Source organism: Ascoidea rubescens (genome assembly GCF_001661345.1).
Source record: "Ascoidea rubescens DSM 1968 unplaced genomic scaffold ASCRUscaffold_2, whole genome shotgun sequence".
NCBI classification, from domain to species: Eukaryota; Fungi; Ascomycota; class Saccharomycetes; order Ascoideales; family Ascoideaceae; genus Ascoidea; species Ascoidea rubescens.
The window spans coordinates 1,349,346-1,368,600 of record NW_017962914.1 but is presented as its reverse complement, the minus strand read 5'-3'; the positions used below and the strand labels follow the sequence as shown (position 1 = coordinate 1,368,600).

Here is a 19,255-nt window from a genome sequence, read left to right as displayed (position 1 = left end):
TCCAGGACCACCATTCAACCATAAAATCAAAGGTTCGTTTTCAGGGTCGTTTCTGCTCTCGAAAAACCAATAGAAAAAATGTTTATCCTCAGAGACGATATCCAAGTAACCTGCATATTGATTGACACCAGTGTCAATTCCTAAAGATTTTAATGGCGAATCAGTGGAATTTGTATATCTTTTTAATAAATTCTTATCATTTTTTAGATTATTATTAAATTCTTTATCTGTTGTTTCATTTTTATCACTTTCAATTACTGATGAAAGTTGGCTTGCAATTTTTACTTTTTCCGATAAATTAAATTGGTTCCATAAATTAACATTTATGTTATTGGCATTGGAAAAATTGTATAAACTCGTTTTAATTTTGTTTAGTAGTGACGTTTGATGATTGATGGATATATTAATTGATGTAGCTAAGGATATTTTGAATGTTAAATTCAAGACAAAAAAAACAAGTAAAAAACACTTCATGTTTTACCCCGTCACCAAAATGAAATAATAATGTATAAGAAAACTAAAAAAAGAGAGCACGAATAGTGTAAAACAGAAGTTAGAAAAAAACCAGACAATTCAATGTTTATTTATAAATTTGGAAAAACATTGCATTATTTTGAAAACAATTTGAAGTTCATGTTTGGGACCATCTGTTTGTTTTACTAGTAGTCCGAATAGGAAACTCGACTTCGTCTGGGAAAATACATTTGTCAAGATGAGTACTATTGAGGGAATGTGCTGAGTTGTGTGATACAATTCAGCAAATAGTGCAAAGAGCAAACTGTAATATACCAGTTGAAATTCAGCATTTCAAACAGTGGTTGTAGATTATTACCAGAGGTTTCATCGAAGTTGTTTGAAATCCGAATTAGGAAAGCAAGGAGATATAAAAATAAAAATAAAAAAGTAATGACTAAGCGCACGTGTGCTTAGTCATGTTTATTGCGTGATTGCGTCCACGTCGCTGGTTTTAGAGGCCGAGCCTTTGTTTTTGCATGTGAAAGAACCGGGACCAAAAGGGCAAAGCTCTCGAAGGAAGCAGAAAAAACTGATACAAAGAACAAGGAGCGTTTAGCACATGAAAATGGTTTAGTGTGCTAAAAATCATCTTATGCTGTGTATCGCTATATAAATCACTCAATTCCTGAGCTGTCTTTAAGGTCGACTAGTTTTCTTTATTACAAATACTTCTTTTCATTTTCTATTCAATTATTTTCTGCTCAAATACTGTTCAATTCTAAATTATTTGCTTTATTTTAATACCAATAGTTTGCCAAATTCAAGATGTCTAATCCAGAACCAACTACAGAGGTCGCTTCCAGTTCTTCAAATTCAGTTGAAATCCCAACTAAATCATTAGATCATTTAAAAACATATCCAATATTCAACGAATTGGTCAATTACTTAACATCCTTAAGTTTTGTTGCTTACCTTTCATCATTTTTATCATCATTCGAAGTCAAGGATAAATTAGATAACGTATCTAAAAAGATTCCATCAAACTATAAGGGGTTTTTGGTTACTTATATCAGTCAATTTGATCAAATTTTTAATGATTTTGTTTTGGAAAAAGGGTTAGATAGCAACTTTCCTAATTTAAAAAGTTTGAATTCTGATGATTTGAAAAATGTTAAACCAAGCTTAGTCTTGAATGATTTTGTTACTTATTTGAAAAATTTATTTAACAAGTCTGTTAATGATGTTAAAACTTATAAGGATAAAGAAAAAAAAAATGTTTTAAAAAAAGTCAATCCCGTTGTTTCTCCAGTCAATGATAAATTAGAATCTTTCATCAATAGCTATTTGCCTTCTGACAATAACGAAGAAGGAACAGCTTTAAAAAAGAGAAATGTAACAACTAATGAAAAAACTAGTATTAATGAAGATGATGATGAAGTCCTAAGAATGTATGCATTGGCTTCCTCAGCTTATCAAAAAGTCAAACCAATTGCATCCGCCAAATCTCAAGAACTATCTCAAGTTCCAAGAAAATTATCTGATCATATTAATAATGTTTATGCTGAAAATTTAAAAATCTCTGAAAACTCAAAGTCAAAAGCCATTAAATTGACTGGAACCGATTTGTCAAATGAATTCAGCACAGTATTAAATCCTCTTGTTACTCCTTTAAAAGCTACATTGGAATCAAAGCTTACTCAAGTCAACGATAAGATTAACGAAGTCATTGACAACACTAAGAATAACTTGGATTCATTTGTTGGGAAAATCCAAAGTTCAGAATCATCTCCAGCTGATGCTCCAACTGATGCTCCGGTGGCTCCAACTGATGCGTCTGCTGTTAATTAAGCCTGCTGATATCGTAGTGCTCTTTACTATATTTTTACGTATACATATATGATTTGGTTGATTTAGAGAATATAAATTTTCCGTCACATCTCTATACTATCTGGTTTTATTTCATGGTTCAGTTCTTTTTTATGGGCTCAATTGACCCCCTGGGTTTGTCTGTGTTTTCTGTGTCTTTGTCGAGTGTTCATTTTCGTTTTATATACTATAAACTAAATCTAAATACCTTAGTTCGCATCTCATCAGTCTCTGGGCCGTTCAGTAGAGCTCTATACTAGGGCTCCAACAGGTCATGCCAGGGTTTTCTACGTACTGCATGTGACCTGGATATTTCCGGTTTCCTCTGGGCCGGATCTGCGCTTATCAGCTCGGTTTTGATAAGGCGAGGACAAATTGATAAGAAAAGAAAAATGGGCGAGATTTGAATCAGCTTGGAATCAGACTTTGGTCTCCAGCGATGGTCGCTTCGATGGTTAATATACTCACAACTGTGCTACTTGTCTCTAGAAATGAGGTAAGTTTGCTGCTGTTGTTGATTCTAGTCTGCTGGATTAAAGTTATCTCACTAGTGTCCCTGATTTGCAGACAGTATCACATATCTCCCACATCCAAGAGCGCTTTAGAATGAGAGTAACTTAAACAACTCACAAATTACTGCTGAGAAAACCCAGAGAAAACAATAACCATCATCTATGGAAATGTTTTGTAATCCTTTGAATGGAAATTATAATTTTACAGTTATCATCACTTCCTTTATCCAGAAATTTTGCTGTTGTTTCCTATTTTTTGGTTAATTTTACAAAATTTTACTGAATACAATATCTACAAATCTTATTTTTTTTGGTTTTTTTTGATTTGCTACTAGAATTTGACTTTGTTCAGTAACCAAATTGTGTAAAAAAAAGATTTAAATTGTGATAAGAATAACTTAATAACTTGAAATTAGATCACCAAATATTTTTTTTCTATTTACCAATACTTAATTAAATTAAATTGGATTAGTTTTTTGTTTTTTCTTTGTTTGCTATTAAGTAAATCAGTACCTCATATATATTATGTATATGGGTCAATGTTTGTAGAATTCAAATTCAATGAACACCAATGAAACACTACTCAATAAAGGATAATCATCACCACCACTAACTTTGCGAAAAAAGTGATGCACAGCAATTAATCTGAATAACTTTTCACGGTTTTGCAATCTATTTAGCAATTCTTTTTCGTAATTTTTGATTTTATCATATAATAGCAGGAGACAAATTAAAATCAAACACAGAATAATACAACACAACACCATTTTTATATTTATTTGAATGAGTTTAAATCATAACTCATCGAAAGATAAGAAAAGTGAGGAGCAGCTAAAATTTTGCAAGTTTCCATTTTATCAAGTTTTTCCTTGAGTTGTAAGTCCATTTTTTATTACTTACGAATTTTCTAACTAAGAAAAAAAAAGATCTTATCAAATTTCTGTTTTCTTTTTATTTTTATTCTTATTTTTATTTTAATTATCAGCTGAAAAAATACCTCTAAACTAAATTAGTGCATTTTTGTGTTTTTGGAATATCACAAATTTGACCAAATACTTCAATAGACCCAAGCCTGATATTTTATTATCTTATCTTTTTATTGATAATTATTGTACTGTTTAAGCATTTTATTTTATTTTATTTTATTTTATTTTATTTTATTTTATTTTATTTTATTTTATTTTATTTTATTTTATTTTATTTTATTTTATTTTATTTTATTTTATTTTATTTTATATATTGTTTTACTCTATCTTATTTCACTACTCTTTTTTGCCTTCAATAAATATAATTATGAATAACCAATTACGTACTCTTGACTACCTTTTCATGAAGCAGTTACACTTGCATTAGTAGTTGTTTGATGTTGAATTATGAATATTTACTTTTTATGAATTCCTTCATAAAAATGTTTGAATTTCAGTCTAAAATTCTGCTTATTTACCTATTTACTAGCCTTTTCTCATTTCCAGTTAAATTTGCACATTAGTTTATCATCAGAATATTGATAGTTTAATACTTGGTTTTATTTACCTACAGATTAGCCTATTGTTGTGGATAATTATTCTCTTAACCCATACAGATACTGTCAATGCATGTTTAAAAGAGATTTAAAAGTATTTAAAAGTATTCATTTAATTAAAAGAAAACCTTTAAATCTGTTATCAATAAGTCAATAATTGAATAGTTTACAGTTATTCAGAATCAATCAACATACGTGAATTCCTACTTTTCGCTATTACTTGAATAAAAATTAGATTATGAATTGTAAAATTATCAATTAAAATTAAATAAATGCCAAATTGAAAAATTAAATAATTAAGTAGTAAATTAAGAAAAAAAAAAAAAGGTAGGAAAATTTAAAGAGGAATATCAAAATCAGATAATAAAATATATTAAATATTAGCAAAGCACCTAAAAATCTAATTAAACTTGTAAAAAACAGAAATAGAATTGAAAAATACCAATTTTTTTCATATTCTAAGAAAAAAAATAAAAAATAAAAAATGACTAATATGAAAAATTGACCAAAACATGTAAAGGAAAAAAAAATTAGAGTTAAAGAGGGAAAGGGAAAATAAACCAACATTAAAAAAAAGACAAAAAAAACAATGAAAAAATAAAAGTAAAATAAAATAAAATGAAATAAAATAAAATAAAATAAAATAGAACGATCATAATTAGAAACACAAAGAAAGAAAAAAAAAAGAGAGTGATTAGATAAGATAAGTTAAAACCAACTTGGTCGATTATGGACGAGAGTTGAGATTTGAATTTGCATAGTTAAAATTTTGCGAGGAAGAGCCATAATTGTAGGCCAAATTCGAGTTTTGATTGTATGAGTTATCATAAGAATAAGAAGCACCAGATACTGAGGATAGTGGAGAATTGCTGGCAGTAGTAGAAATATTAGAAGAGTGGTTAGCAGAAAAGGAATTTGGGTAGGAGTTTGTGGTTGTAGGGAACTTGAAGTTGTTATAATTGTTAATGTAATTTGGGTTATTGGTGTTATTGGCAAGAGAAGAGGTATTATTTTGAGATGAGGAATAGTCATCCAAAAGACTATATGGAGTCAAATTGGTTTGGCCTATTATCATTTGAGAATCGTTTTTATAGAAAGGTTGGTTGTAGTTGTTTAAAGTGGGCATGTTTGACTTTGAAGAGGGAGGAGTTAGTAAAGAGAAGGAAGAAGGAGGGTTTGTGTTGTATATGAGGTCGTTTGGTAGCGAAGGATTATGAGGATTATAAGAGTTTGGAATTGAATTCAAAGGAAGGGAGTTTTCAGATAGACTTGGTAAAGAGTTTGCTCTTTCCTTTTGTTGCAATTTTGAAGATTCAGCAGCTTTCTTTCTTCTTTCTCTGAGCTGTGCTCTGATTTCTCTGAATTCTTCAGGTTTTCTCTTCAAACCATGGTTTTGAGTTAAAACATGAGCATTAAGATGGTTTAAAGTGCCATAACCTTTTGTGCAACCACTCCATTTACACATGTAGACTCTTTCAATTTCATCGTGTTTTCTTCTTGGTCTCTTTTTTTTCTCCAATGGACGTTTATCGGTGGGAGATTTGGATAGATCATAAGAATTCTTCAATGGGTATCTTGATTTTAAATCGAGGTCGCCGTTGATTGTGTTTATGGTCAAGCCATTAGGGTTATTATTATTATTGTTATTGTTGGCGTTATTAAGGTTATTGAGACCATTGATGTTATTCATGTTGCTATTGAGATTGTTAATGTTATTCATGTTGTTGTTATTGTTGTTGTTCATGTTGGCAGAGTTGTTATTAGCAACGGGATTAAAATAGGAATAAGGGTTATTGAAAGATTGGTTAAAAGTGTTTGAAGGATTTTGGGATTTATTCAACAGATTGGGCAAAGGCAACAGAAGAGAGTTGGAAGGTTTATTTTCAAAAGGTGGGAAGGCAAAGTGAGAAGATGGATCAGATAGTTCAGTGGAAAAGGGATTAGCAGTGTTTGTACTTGACATTTTGAGTAGATTGGTTGATAAGCAAAAGAGTCAGAAGAAAAAGTAGATAGATATGGAAATTAGTGGTATGTGATTATAGTCATAGAGATCAGAGAATAAAAGAACAAGCAAAAAGAAAAAAAGAGACAATAAAGCGAGATGAAATTAATTAATTAATTAATTATGAAATAGAATAGAAGAAAATTAAATAGATCTGGATCTATATAAATTGAGACTAACAATAGGATATCAGGCTAAGGGAAGATAATAAAAAACAAAAAACAACAGAAGCAAGAAAAACAATATAGAAGTTTAAAATAAATTACAAGTGAAATAATACTGCTTATATGTGATTGTGCAGTTGAAGATAAACTAGAAGGAATCTTAAGAAATAAAATTGATGTTTAAAATTGATAAAAGAAAATTGTTCAAAAATCAAAAATCAAAAACCAAATAAAAATAAAGCAAAGTAAAATAAAGTAAAATAAAATCAAAAAAAATCAAAATAACATATTTGGTTTTTTAATAAAAGCTAAAGAAAAAAAAGTGAATTCAGACAAAAATTGAATTCATGTAAATCCAAAAGCTAAAAGTTAAAAGCAGCTTGAACTGTAAACATATTCACAATTTTTTTTACAATAATCTAAAAACAAACTTTAGGGAAAGTAATAAAATTTAATAGATTATTGATATCATTTTTTTGTGAAATCCAAATCGTATCAAAATTAGTGAGAGATTATGAAATTGAGTATCAAGAGTATGACATTAGAAAACATTTATTATTTAATATTATTTAGTAGTATTTATAACCATAAGCGTTGCAAATTGACAATATATTGGGACATTGCAAATAGGGAAAACAAGTTTCTGAGCAGACCAGGAATTGCACTCCTGAACTATCAAAAGCCTACAAAGTAATACAAAGTGCTACAAAGTGCCTGCAAAACAACCAAAGCATCTGGAAGAGCTGTGGATTGGCTACAGATTACTCTTCCAGCACCATTCTTTCCATATACCTCAAAGCTGCTGTGGAATCTGTTCACATTTGGTGCGTGCTGCAGAATCGGAACATATTGGCCTTTTGATCTGGAAGGTGTCTCTGATAACAGGCGGGCATCGTTACCCGGCGTGTTCGACAACCGAGCGCTCGCTACGGACGAGGCGTCTCTGTTATTAGGCACCTTTCATCGACGGACAGCTCCAGACAGCTCCAACACCCCTTTTATCAGGTGCAGGCGACTCTGTTCACTCTGTTCAGAGGAAAGGAGCTGAAGGAGCAGTTGCGACAGAGGTGGGAGAGAAAGGAGAGCAAAAGAAAGCAAGCAAAAGAAAGAAACAAAACGAGCATCGCCTAATAACATATGCAGTTATAATTGCACAAAAGGGAAGTATACATTAATAAGAAAAAACAAAAAAGAATTGTGTTTATGGTTTGCAATTAGAATTCACAATAAAGGGATAGACTTTACTGACAATTGTGGGCTACTTTGCTTGGGTTTTACTTGTAACTGGTAATCTCCTTCTATTTACTGGCCACTGTTTATTGAAATGATATCTGTCCATAGTCCAATATCCACTGATTTCTTGAGTCTGGATATCTTTCTGAATGCATTGATTAGATATGTTTTCTATTACATCAAGCTGAATAATCTTGAGCCGGTCTAAAATATCTTTAATCTGTAGCACTCTATTTTGACTGTAGTAACAATAGATAAATGTCTATCGACTGGCATTGGATTTGTCTTATGTTTATATTTCTAATATTCTAGTATCTCTAATATTAGAAATACTGCTAGCTATTTTTATGTGCTAATAATAATAATAAAAATATAATAAAAATATAATAAAAATAATGTATGATTATTTGTCTTTTGATTGCTATTTTCCTACAATAATGATTTTGGTTCTAATTTTAATTTCAATTCTGATTCTAATTCTAATTTTGATTACAATTCATGATCCTTCTGGATCATATACCAAACCCATGTTGGCCCATGGTCTGTGTCTCACCATTCCTTCAGCACAATGTGGTTTCGTAATGTTAATGATACCGATAGAGTTCTGGTCAATAGTGCGAATGGTATCAACAGAGTTGAGTGTAGCAAGACAAAATAACAATACAGCCCTGGCAAAAGAAACATCTCCTCTTTATTGCAATATAGTTCACAGATCGTACACCACAGCAAATCTAGAAATCAGCTTAAAGCTCAATCAGCCCAATCAGCCCAATCAGCCCAAACCTCTGAAGGCACTTGATTAAGATAAAGCGTTTTTGTAAGGTGCACAAAAGGTGCACAAAAACTGGAAGTTTGGTGGGCGAAAACAGCTGAAGGTTTGGTCATTTAATGCAGGCTTTAGAGTTGTCCTTATCTAAGGTTCACCGCTACACCTGCGCAACGCGGACTGGGTTTCCCTCTCCCATTTCCATTGCCATTTCCTGGCCCTTTTCTGCTGCCTGTGAGGAAGCTGCTGCAAAGTCGCCCACCAAACCTCCAGCACATTCCGGACCGACTCCTGCTCTGGACCTGCTCTCCGGCGAGACCTCTCCAGCCAATCATCGCCGGCTCCTTTGCTGCTCCTATCTGAAACCCCCAACACTGCTCTGTTTCTGATAACATGCTTTGGGTCAGAATCCACTTATCGTGATAGGCTTTTCTGATGCCTTCTTCTGATTGGTCGCCGTGGCATGCTCCAGGAATCTTGCACTTTTATGTTCATGTTCATGTTCATAACTGAAAATCTCTCGGAGCTATATCTTGATAAATAGTGATTATCACAGCAGTTGATGATAACGAGCAACAAATCATCAGTTGTCAATGGTTATTCATTTGAATAATCCTACACTACATGATTTTATTTAAACCTTTTTTTACTTTCTATTATCTTGTTTTTGCATTTCCTTGGATTTCACTTGATTTCATTTGAGTTTTATTTAACAGCAATTTTAAAAGTCTCATACAATCTTACTTGTTTTATAGATAATTATCTGATACCAACTTAAGGTTTAACCACACCTATTTACAATCACCTACATTGATCTATTTAGAGGGGGAAATCGGAATCAGAAAATTTTATTTCAACCAAAGTATATTTTTTTGAGAATTTAAAAATTAACAATTAACAATTATAAATTATAAATTAAAATTAATAATTGAAAATCAAAAATCAAAAATTAAAAATTAAAAATTAAAAAATTATCAAAAAATTGCTTGTCATATTTTGTAAAACTATTCATATTCAATTTATTCAATAATTGTGGAAATGAATAATTTTAATCAAACAAGGTGCAAGAAATGTTGAAAATAATACTTGAACATAATAATTTTATATAAACAGGGCTCAAAAATAAATCCAAAAATAAGCAAAATAATTAAAATAATTAAAACAATTGATACCTAAAACAGCTACAATAATTAAAATACTTTAGGTGAAATTTTAACCACCAAAACCACGTTTTTCTACATGTTTTTCGAAATGTTTCTCTACATTCTATGTATGCAATGTATCACAGAATTCTATTGTTTCATATCAGCCATATCGAGGTTTTTATCAATCTACTGATCTAGCAACATTAGTTTTGTATATTCTGTTAACAAAGTTTAGCCACATTTTATCATCCCAATTCTAAATTCTTATTTCCAATTTTCAATTTCCAGTTTCCATTCTGTCCAATTTCCGTTCTGTCCAATTTGATAAAATAATATTGACATAAAACTTGCACTTCCCATTTATTTGTTTAATATTATTATTTACCTAACACTCTCACTTTTTTAGTTCCTCGTTGCCCACAATCCGTCGCTTTCAATTTGTCCAACTCTTGTTTTTTGCTAATTTACTGCTCATATCATCAAAATTAAAATCCGTCAAAAATTCAAAAAAAAGCTTTAATTTCCTACTAGTGTAGTTATCATTCATTGCAACTTTTAACATTTCACTATATTTCATTAAGGCGAATAAAAACTAAATTGAAAATGTCAATCCAAATTCAATTTTCACCTCTCCCTTTTCCTGTTTTGTTTTTTAACTTCTATTTTTGCCAAATACAAGTAACCATATTAGCGACAGCCCACTCTTTGCTCTCCCTCTTCGCTTTCCCTCTTCACCCTCACCATCAGCACTCATTCACAAGCCCTCCCTAATAATACCACGACCAAATGGTTATATCTCCAATGCTCGTCTCCAAACTTGACCATACTGCGGGAAGACGCATATCATGCGGATGTGACATAATCCCACGTGAAATTACGTGTATCAAACGCACTCGCGCACAGACATGCATAGTCTCTTCTCGTCATTAAAACGATTTAGTCTCAGCGACTTTGACACATTTGGGCTTGTTTTTTAGTACACGTTTGAAGCTGCGTAATGTTGGTGAGATTATCCAGCCATAGCTCGAGCATGGTCTGAGAAATGTGCAATTGACAACTTCGTTGACACTTTATTGACATTATTGTGGGACGTTAGCCTTTTCACTCGTTCTCTTTAGTCTAACAGGTATTTTTTGTATTAATGATCGGAAATAAATGAATAAAACTAGCCTAAAATAATGGAATATAACCAAAGGATCTAAATAAAATAAAATAAAATAAAATAAAATAAAATAAAATAAAATAAAATAAAATAAGAAAATCAAAACAAAACAAAATAAAGTAAAATACTTGAGAATACTTGAAAATATGACAATAATAGTAACAAAATTTATCCTTAAAATATAGCTAAAGTGAATAAAACAAATGTAAAGATTATTAAAAAAAGATTCATTAAAAAAAAAATTTAATCAATTATAAGGTAGTGAAAGAGAGAACTAAAAAGAATATTATAATTTGCAAAAAGAAAAGAGTAAAAAGAGAGAATTTATAAATTATCAATAGTAAAAAAATACAAATAGAATTGTTAAAATATGAAACTTGAAAATTGAAAAATTGGAAAATTAGAAAATCTGAAATTGAGATAAAAATTTATAAATGAGTAAATGAGCGAATAAATAAGTCGTTGAACCAATTATTCAGCATATGATCAAGTTGGAAAAAAAAAATAATTAAACCTGGAACTTGTTATTTCTGTAAAAGGATGGCTCGTTAGAATCGTTCGTACTTCCATAAGTATTGTACAAATTATACTCATCTAATATACTAAATTTGGTCGGCTGTTGAGGAACTGATAGTCCTTGTTTATGCAATGCTTGTTCTCTTAATCTGTTTAATGTTGGACTGTAGACGTGAGAAATTTCATCATAAATAACAGGATAATTTTTATCACCGAATGGTCTTAATCTTTTAGCCTTGAGATATAATTTATTATCCTTTTCAAATTCCTCGGGAACAAGTCCAAATGCTTTTAAAGCTGATAGACCATCTGAATAAGCATCAATAGTTTTTACGCTTGACATTGAGGAAGTCAGGTTATGTTGATAAACATATGAATGCATTTGAGATTTTAAGTGAGGTTTTGGATACTTTGATTTATTTTTCTTTAGAGGTGAAGGGTTTAATTTCGTGACATCAGTTTGACTAATGGATTTTAAAATTGGTTTTCTAACGTCATCAATTGGATTTAAATAAGTGATTGAGCTCGAATTTGAATTAGAATTTTGATTTGAATTTGAATTTGAATTAGGATTGAGATTTGAAATTGGAGTTTGATTTTGATTCATACTTATATTGATACTAGAATCATTTATGTTTGAATCATTATTAGAATTAATATTAATATTTTTGGAGTGAAAACTTGAAGCAGTCTTTGAAGATGAACATGAATCAGATCTTTGTAAATTTATAGGAAGCAAATAAGATTGTTTATAGATTGATTTATTTGAACTAATCTTATTGGAAGAGGTTTGTGATTTATTTTCATTGTTACTATTATTATAATTATTATAATTATTAAAATCAATGACGAAATTTTGATCAGAATTCATAATTTCGTTTCTATCAGGCAACCAATATTTATGTTTACCGCCATCATAATATCTTAAACCTTTGTTTAATCTGGCATACCTTGAAGATGATGAAGGATGACTAATTAAGGCTTCGACGCTATCGAAATTTTTATAATCATAGCTTGAGCCGTTAAAAGTTACTCTAAAATCATAAATCAAATCACCAATACCAAAGGAATCCTTTAATGCCATTTTAAATGTTAGTCTACAAGAATTTGGCAAAGTTTTGAAATCAAATGCCTTGTAGGTGAAAGATTTCCAATGGCCAATTGCGAATAGGATTAATTCAGCGCATAATAAAGCGTTTTGAATAGAAGTGGATAAGTTGTATTCATTTGATTCAGGTTCTTTGGGCAAATCGATATCTGTATCATTTTTAATATTATCGAGATAACCTAGATAATTCAAGATTCCCAAGATTATTCCCTGCCAATAAGAAGCAAAAATGATCAATTTAACACATAAGAATTTTCCCCATGGATTAAAAGGCATCAAATCATTATAAAGACATTTCCAAAAGATGGCTAGATTGTATAGAGATAAGGAGACCGAGAAATTGTAGGCGATATTTAGCCAGAGATAAGAGCTCCAAATGGATAAATCGTTTACATCGTACCAACCAAAGAATTCAGTGATTGCAATTAATAAACATAGGATTGGTTTGATCCAAACGTATTGTAGGATGCCCCTTTTAATTGACAAAAAAGTGTAAGGGTCACTGATATCAATTGGATTAAAAAACAAGCTAAAAGGAAGAGGATGAGCAATTGGTTTTCTGCCTGAAGTGAAGATTATGATATTTCTCTCGCCACCTAGGATATCAGTTAGTAAGGTGAAGAATGTATAAATCACAAAGGATTCGTAGATTTCTCTTATTGGTTCGATGTATTTTGATATATTCGGAGCAATTAGATTTAGAAAACAAGATAAAGCGTATAAGGGCAATATCATTTGAATTCTGTTGATTAATCTTTGCTGTAGAGGTTTTCTGTAATTTAGTAGATGTAAAGATATGGAGGTTAATGAAATGATTACAGCCAAAAAACTACTTATCCCACATATTACGACAATATACCTAGCAAAAAAGGAAGAAAATAAAACAAGAAGATTAGTTAGTAAAAAAACAGATAGAAAAAAACAACATTAAAAGAAAATGAGAACATACAAAGGTAGAATTAAAGTCATTTGTTAGTGAAACGATATAAGGCTTGAGATGATATGAGATGGAAGCAAGAATGAGAAGTCGAGAGCAGAGAATGAAACAATAGGGAGTATAAGTATGGTCGTGGTTGTGATTATGATTATGATTATGATTATGGTTATGACAGATAATAAAATTGATAATAAATATTATATCTAGGCAAGTAGGAGAAATGAAGGCAAAGGTGGAGGGAGCCACTCAAAACAGCATAAAAGTGCAAAAAGAGCAACCAGAACTTTGCAGAGTAAACCAGAACAAACCAGAACAAGAGCTAGAGGGCTCTATTGGAAATGTAGAGATAGAATAGAATAGGAAGAAAAGTGGATGAAAGCAGTATAGATATTGATCAAGAGAAGAGAGAAGGAAGGAAATGTTGGGACAAACGAAGGATTTACACGCGAATAGGAAAATAAGTAAATAGAGAGCTACACGAATGGAGAGCAATAGGATGATATAATATAATATAAATTTTATATATTTATATAGAATAAAATCGTAACAGAAGTGAATAAAAGTAGAAGAGTCATAAAATGAGAATAAAAGAGTAAGAATAGAAATAAAAACGAGACAAAAAATCAAGAAAAAAGATTAGTGAATGGAGATTCGAATGATAGAGAATGAGAAGAGGTAAAAACAATAGAAAAAGAATTAGATAAATAGATAATGAATATTTTCTGGAAATTATATTTTATTCTGTTTCTCTTTGAATTCTAAAAATTATAAATTATAAATATAAATTAAATGAAAAAAAAATGGGGAAAAAAAAATAGAAAATTAGAAGTGGATTTTATTGGATTAAAATATTTTTTTTTAATGAGGTTTTTTTTTAAGATATTTTATAGTATTTTATAGTATTTTTTTGATTTTTTTTGATTTTTTTGATTATTTTTAAATTTTTTGAGTTTTTTTTGTTTTTTTTGAATTATTTATTTTTTGAAATATTTATTTTTTGAAATTGAGGAAACTTAAAGTCAAATTAGGAGAAATTATTAACAAGATGTGAATGTGATGTGAATGTGATGAGAATAAGATATTTTTATTATATTTGTATGATATTATCATGATTAGGAAATTAAATATGCTTTTGCCATTTCATAGGCAGTCCAACATATGGCAGTACTAGGGATGTTGAAGAGAATTCTTGGTCTTAGACCTTTAAAAAAGTTTGAGTAGTGACCATTTGAAGATTTGATGTAGATGAAGGCATCTTTGAAGCCGTCGATTCTGTATATTTTTTCGTTGTTTTGGTGGAATAAGAGGCCTCTTGTTTGTAGGATTGTTTTGATACAGTCGAGGGGGGTTGTGATTGCAGCAGCAAAGGCACCAGCAATACCACCAGAGATACAGTGCAATAGAGGGTTGTAGTTGTGGTCTGGGTTTAGAATTGAGGAGGAGTATTCGTAGATACCGAAATTTATGGCAGCGAAGGGGATGTTTAAAAGTAAAGTTGTGGGATAGGATATGTAGAAGGCCTTTATGGACTCGTTTTTGTAGATTTGCCTTGACAATTGGAAGAGGTTGATCTTTTTCTTTGGAATGGCATTGGCGTTGTAGTTGATGGCCTGCATTCTTTGTTTGAGGGTATCGAAGGGAGTCATTAGGGCATCGCTAGCAGTTGTAGCACAGATACCAGATAGAGAAGCGATTAAAGGGTGGTTTTCGTCGGTTATGAAGGATTTGTTGGATGTGTTGATGTGTTGGGGGACCTTTTTGTCTGAGTTTATGAGATGGTTGACGAGGAAAGTCTTTGTGTTTTCAAAGACACTAAAGTAGATGGCATGGGCAGGACCAGCGCCCAAGATAACAGAGGAGATACCTCTCCAAAGCGCAAAGGTGCCTTCTTGGGAGGATATTTTTGCTATTGAGGCGAATATACTGTTGGGGAGGATGTGGTTTTTGAGCAATCTGATGCTGTTTATGTTGGAGGGAGATATGGTGGGCATTATCTGCATTCTTGTTTTAATGGCGTCAATTGGAAACATGAGGGTGTGTTCCATCATCCCAGCAAAGGCACCAGCTAGCAATTGAGCAGCAAAGGGAGAGTTCTCAGGGAGGGCCTCATAGTCGATTTCGATTTTGTTTGCGAGGTCGATGGAGGGATCACTAGATGTGGTGGTGGTGGTGGGTGTAGATGTGGATGTGGATGTGGATGTGGATGTGGAGGAGGAGGAGGAGGAGGAGGAGGAATCTATTTCTATCAAGTGAGAGCTGTTAGAGGACATGGGAATTAGATCAGAAGGATTTTGGAGAACCTTTTGCGAAGGCATTTTTAGGTTGTAGCGTCGAGAAAGATTTGAAACAGAAGGAAAAAATCGAAGTAAGGGAAGAGATGGTAGAGGAGAGATGAGAAGAGGCAGCAGTGGTAAGAGAAAAGAAAGAAAAAAAAAAGAACAGGAAGATATATGACCAATTTAAACTAGCCCCAGCAGAAAGAAGGATATCAAATGAAATCAAACATAATCGACAATTTATAGAAAATAGCTAAAACGTAAAAAATTTTCAATTCATCCAGCACCAAATCCAAAAGCATCTCCAGCAATTCCTCAAAAGCACCACCGCCAGACCCAACGTCTCATAATTTTCACACCCAGACCCCTGGCCAGACCCTGTCAGTGCTTGGAGGGTTTGCTCCAGCCGTACTGGCCCCGGTCCTACGCGCGCGAACAACACCCACTGGGCCGCCCATGTCCGTCTGTGCCAAACCCACCCCGGGCTGGCAGCAGGGGGTCTGGTGCGATAAGACACACCCCAGGACGGAGCTCCGTGGCGCTGATCCGGAACACGTCCACAGTGCGTCCACAGTGCGTCCGGGGCCTATCTCGCACCCCGGAAGACCCAATCCGTGCGAGCCCTAGTAGCCCTACAGCCGAGCCCTAATGCGATAGCAACGATAACAAGGCTCTTCCGAAGCAGCAGCAGAAGCAGCAGAAGCAGCAGAAGCAACACAAATGCCCAGCTACTCCAAAGAAGACACGCTTTTCGACCAGGCTGCTGCCGGTTTTCCCGACAGATACTCGCCCATATCCTCGCGCCACAGACACAGATACCCCCTCTACACCCACCACTACCACGAGAAACACAACGAGAAACATACCTCCTCCAGCTCCAGCTCCAGCTCCAGCTCCCTGCCCAATTCTAGAAGAACAAAGTACCTGATCCTTCTCCTTTCCTTGCTTCTTGTTGTCTTCTACTACTCACCTGTCTTATCCTTTTTCCATCCTCACTCCCACCCTCCCACAGAACACGATTTCGTCCATAACTGTCACCTAAAACCCTTCTTCCACAACAAATACTACAACAAGAACAAACTAGACTTATCCAACAAGGCCTCCCAACGAAAGTTCTTTGAAAATTTCGACTTGGCTGCTCCAAACTCTTTGTCCAGTGATTTCCTCAACAACATCAACAACTCCAACAACATCTCCAACCCAGTCAAGGAAATCTTCCAGGTCTCCTCTCCAATCAATTTGGCAAACTACTCCCTTTTCCATACTCAACCTCTCTTGCTCAATTACACCTTTGGTGACTCTTGGGGCAAACCCTCTATTTCCACCATAATCCCACCGGTTCTAAAAAATCTTGTCCCAGATTACCAGTTCTACAAAGACAACAACCTCTTCAAAATCCTACTAGAAATCAACATCACCTCAAATGGCGTCCAGTACGACAGATTGGCCCATTTGTATCTCAACAAAATTCCAATCTGGAGAACAAGTACTCCAGAACCTGGCAACTCCAGAATTCACTCCTCCTTCAGAAAGGACGTCTCCACTTACCTTTCCCTCTTCGAAAACGATCAATTGGAATTGATGTTCCAGCTAGACAACCTCCTAACCGGCAGACTAACTGGCAAATTCAACATCTCCATCTCTTCCTACTACTACAAAGCCTCTTCTCCATCCACCATCTCCCTTCTTGACAGTAACAGCAACAACAACAACGACAACTTTAACGAAGACACCCTCAACTTGTACCAAAACAACAGTGACATCCTCCTAAACTCTCTTTTCTCCATCTACAACAAACCGGCAAACAAAATCATCCCCATCATCAACAAGAAAATCAACTCAAGACCCCCCTTGGTCTACCTCCCTTCCTCAAACCTCATCTTTCCAATCCAAAAATTACCCTCAAACACAACAAGAGTCAAATTGGCCCTCTTCATCTCCGGCAACGCTGCTGAAGAATTTTGGTACTCAAACGTCCTCGACCCTTATAAAAACAAATTCTCCGATAATGGCCATCAACTACTTGGCCATGGACCCTGCAGACTCATAAACATCTACTTGAACAACAAACTCATCTCAATTCAAAACCCTACTCCTGTGATCTTCACAGGTGGTATCTCTCCTGCTCTCTGGTCCCCAGTGGTTTCAACTGGTGCCTACGATCTAAAGGCTCTTGAATTCGACCTCACTCCCTACCTACCTCTATTCTGGTCAAACATCAACGACCTCAAAATTGAAGTCTCAAACTGCCTCCGCAACAAAATGTCTCCCCAATCAATTGGCCAAAACTGGATCACAACTGGCAATCTACTAATCTGGCAAAATGATCAAATCTTAAACTCAAATGGAAAAATCCTATCAACAAACAACACAAACAACGTCTTCTCAAACGTAATCGACTCCTCCTCAAAGGACCTATCCCAATTTATCAACTCGTCAAATAAATTTTCCATAAAATCAAAATTGAACTTCAACTTGCAAAACAATAAAAACATCTCCGTCATTATCGATAACAATCGTCATGTCAAAAACTCAAACATCCAATACTACAAAAAAAACGCTGATTCTCAATCTGTCCTATCAATTATCGAATTCAAAAACTCTTTTGGTCTAATCAACTACAAAGACTATCTATCCAATAACTACAACTCCTCCATCTCACTAAACACAACTTCAACTTATCCGTTAAATATCCAAATGGATTTCGACTCAATCTCCGATTCTTACGACATTAAATATTTTGTCAAACTATTCAAAGCCATCAACCACAAAATTAACATGAATAACGACAAATTCTCAATCCAAAAGAAAAATGAACAAAAGGGTAATTCAACTTTTATAATCTCACCAAAGAGAAATCATGGTTTTGGCTCAATGAAAACTAACGTCCTCCTATCTAGTAAAGGCTTTGAAAATAATGATAATCTAAATTACACAAGAAAAGTCTTAGCTGTCAATGGCTCAATCCAATATGACATTGTTAATGGCGAATTCAAAAACAAAGATTATTATTTAAATAACTTTTTCAACAAAGATATTCTTAACCAAAATGCCCTAAATGATAGCAACATCCAAAATAATGTTTGCTCGTTTTATGAAAAATTAAATGACGATAAATGCTTTTCTTCATGGTTAAATCTTGATAAAGAAAAAACTCAATTTAATAAACATTTATCCTTCTTAAAAAATGATCCAAATTATCAAGGAATGCTTTCACATTTAGAAGACTTGTATAAGGAGGACCAAATAGATAAGGAGGTTTTCAGCTCTTTCTTATCTTCTTTAGTTGACAATTATTAAGCAAATGAAAAAAAAAAAAAAGGAAAAGAAAAAAAAGAAAAACACTTATTTTGAAGCTTATAAAAATTGAGAGATGAAAATTCCAACTTAAACATATCAAACCTACTTTTTAATTCTTTATACATATTCATTACTTATCACTATGATTTTTATAACATTTATATATATATACATTAATTTATACTTATTTTCATATTTACATTTATGTTTACAATTATATTTATGTCTATTTATTTTTCATTTTATCTTGTAATGATTCTTGATTTTGAGTTCTTTTCATTTTATAATTC

The 19,255-nt window shown here is 32.9% G+C and overlaps 7 protein-coding genes across 7 annotated transcripts; 2 read left to right on the top strand and 5 right to left on the bottom strand.

The window, feature by feature from the left end:
• Positions 1 to 8: 8 nt before the first annotated feature.
• Positions 9 to 474, bottom strand: ASCRUDRAFT_6746 (uncharacterized protein; the record flags this gene model as incomplete). Its single annotated transcript, XM_020191393.1, has 1 exon — positions 9 to 474. A coding segment is annotated over one exon (466 nt), but the record flags the coding sequence as incomplete, so codon positions are not given.
• Positions 475 to 1,095: 621 nt separating this feature from the next.
• PLN1 (Pln1p) lies at positions 1,096 to 2,546 on the top strand (the record flags this gene model as incomplete). The annotated part of the gene is made up of 1 exon (XM_020192737.1): positions 1,096 to 2,546. A coding segment is annotated over exon 1 (1,019 nt), but the record flags the coding sequence as incomplete, so codon positions are not given.
• A 2,433-nt stretch (positions 2,547 to 4,979) lies between these two features.
• ASCRUDRAFT_74557 (uncharacterized protein) lies at positions 4,980 to 6,583 on the bottom strand. Its single transcript, XM_020192736.1, has one exon. It carries the CDS (start codon positions 6,317 to 6,319, stop codon positions 5,084 to 5,086), a length of 1,236 nt encoding a protein of 411 aa, XP_020049487.1. The 5' UTR covers positions 6,320 to 6,583; the 3' UTR covers positions 4,980 to 5,083.
• A 2,028-nt stretch (positions 6,584 to 8,611) lies between these two features.
• Positions 8,612 to 9,072, bottom strand: ASCRUDRAFT_127798 (uncharacterized protein). The gene has a single exon (XM_020188977.1). It carries the CDS (start codon positions 8,914 to 8,916, stop codon positions 8,665 to 8,667), a length of 252 nt encoding a protein of 83 aa, XP_020049486.1. The 5' UTR covers positions 8,917 to 9,072; the 3' UTR covers positions 8,612 to 8,664.
• A 3,125-nt stretch (positions 9,073 to 12,197) lies between these two features.
• Positions 12,198 to 13,310, bottom strand: HFL1 (Hfl1p; the record flags this gene model as incomplete). Its single annotated transcript, XM_020190043.1, has 1 exon — positions 12,198 to 13,310. A coding segment is annotated over one exon (1,113 nt), but the record flags the coding sequence as incomplete, so codon positions are not given.
• Positions 13,311 to 14,340: 1,030 nt separating this feature from the next.
• MRS4 (Fe(2+) transporter) lies at positions 14,341 to 15,900 on the bottom strand. Its single transcript, XM_020192735.1, has one exon. It carries the CDS (start codon positions 15,702 to 15,704, stop codon positions 14,502 to 14,504), a length of 1,203 nt encoding a protein of 400 aa, XP_020049484.1. The 5' UTR covers positions 15,705 to 15,900; the 3' UTR covers positions 14,341 to 14,501.
• A 468-nt stretch (positions 15,901 to 16,368) lies between these two features.
• ASCRUDRAFT_74553 (uncharacterized protein) lies at positions 16,369 to 19,118 on the top strand. The gene has a single exon (XM_020192734.1). It carries the CDS (start codon positions 16,386 to 16,388, stop codon positions 18,963 to 18,965), a length of 2,580 nt encoding a protein of 859 aa, XP_020049483.1. The 5' UTR covers positions 16,369 to 16,385; the 3' UTR covers positions 18,966 to 19,118.
• Positions 19,119 to 19,255: the final 137 nt, after the last annotated feature.

Excerpts from the sequence above, each read along its gene's own strand:
- ASCRUDRAFT_127798 (XM_020188977.1), bottom strand. The coding sequence starts at position 8,916 with ATGTTATCAGAAACAGAGCAGTGTTGGGGGTTTCAGATAGGAGCAGCA.
- ASCRUDRAFT_74557 (XM_020192736.1), bottom strand. The coding sequence starts at position 6,319 with ATGTCAAGTACAAACACTGCTAATCCCTTTTCCACTGAACTATCTGAT.
- ASCRUDRAFT_74553 (XM_020192734.1), top strand. The coding sequence starts at position 16,386 with ATGCCCAGCTACTCCAAAGAAGACACGCTTTTCGACCAGGCTGCTGCC.
- MRS4 (XM_020192735.1), bottom strand. The coding sequence starts at position 15,704 with ATGCCTTCGCAAAAGGTTCTCCAAAATCCTTCTGATCTAATTCCCATG.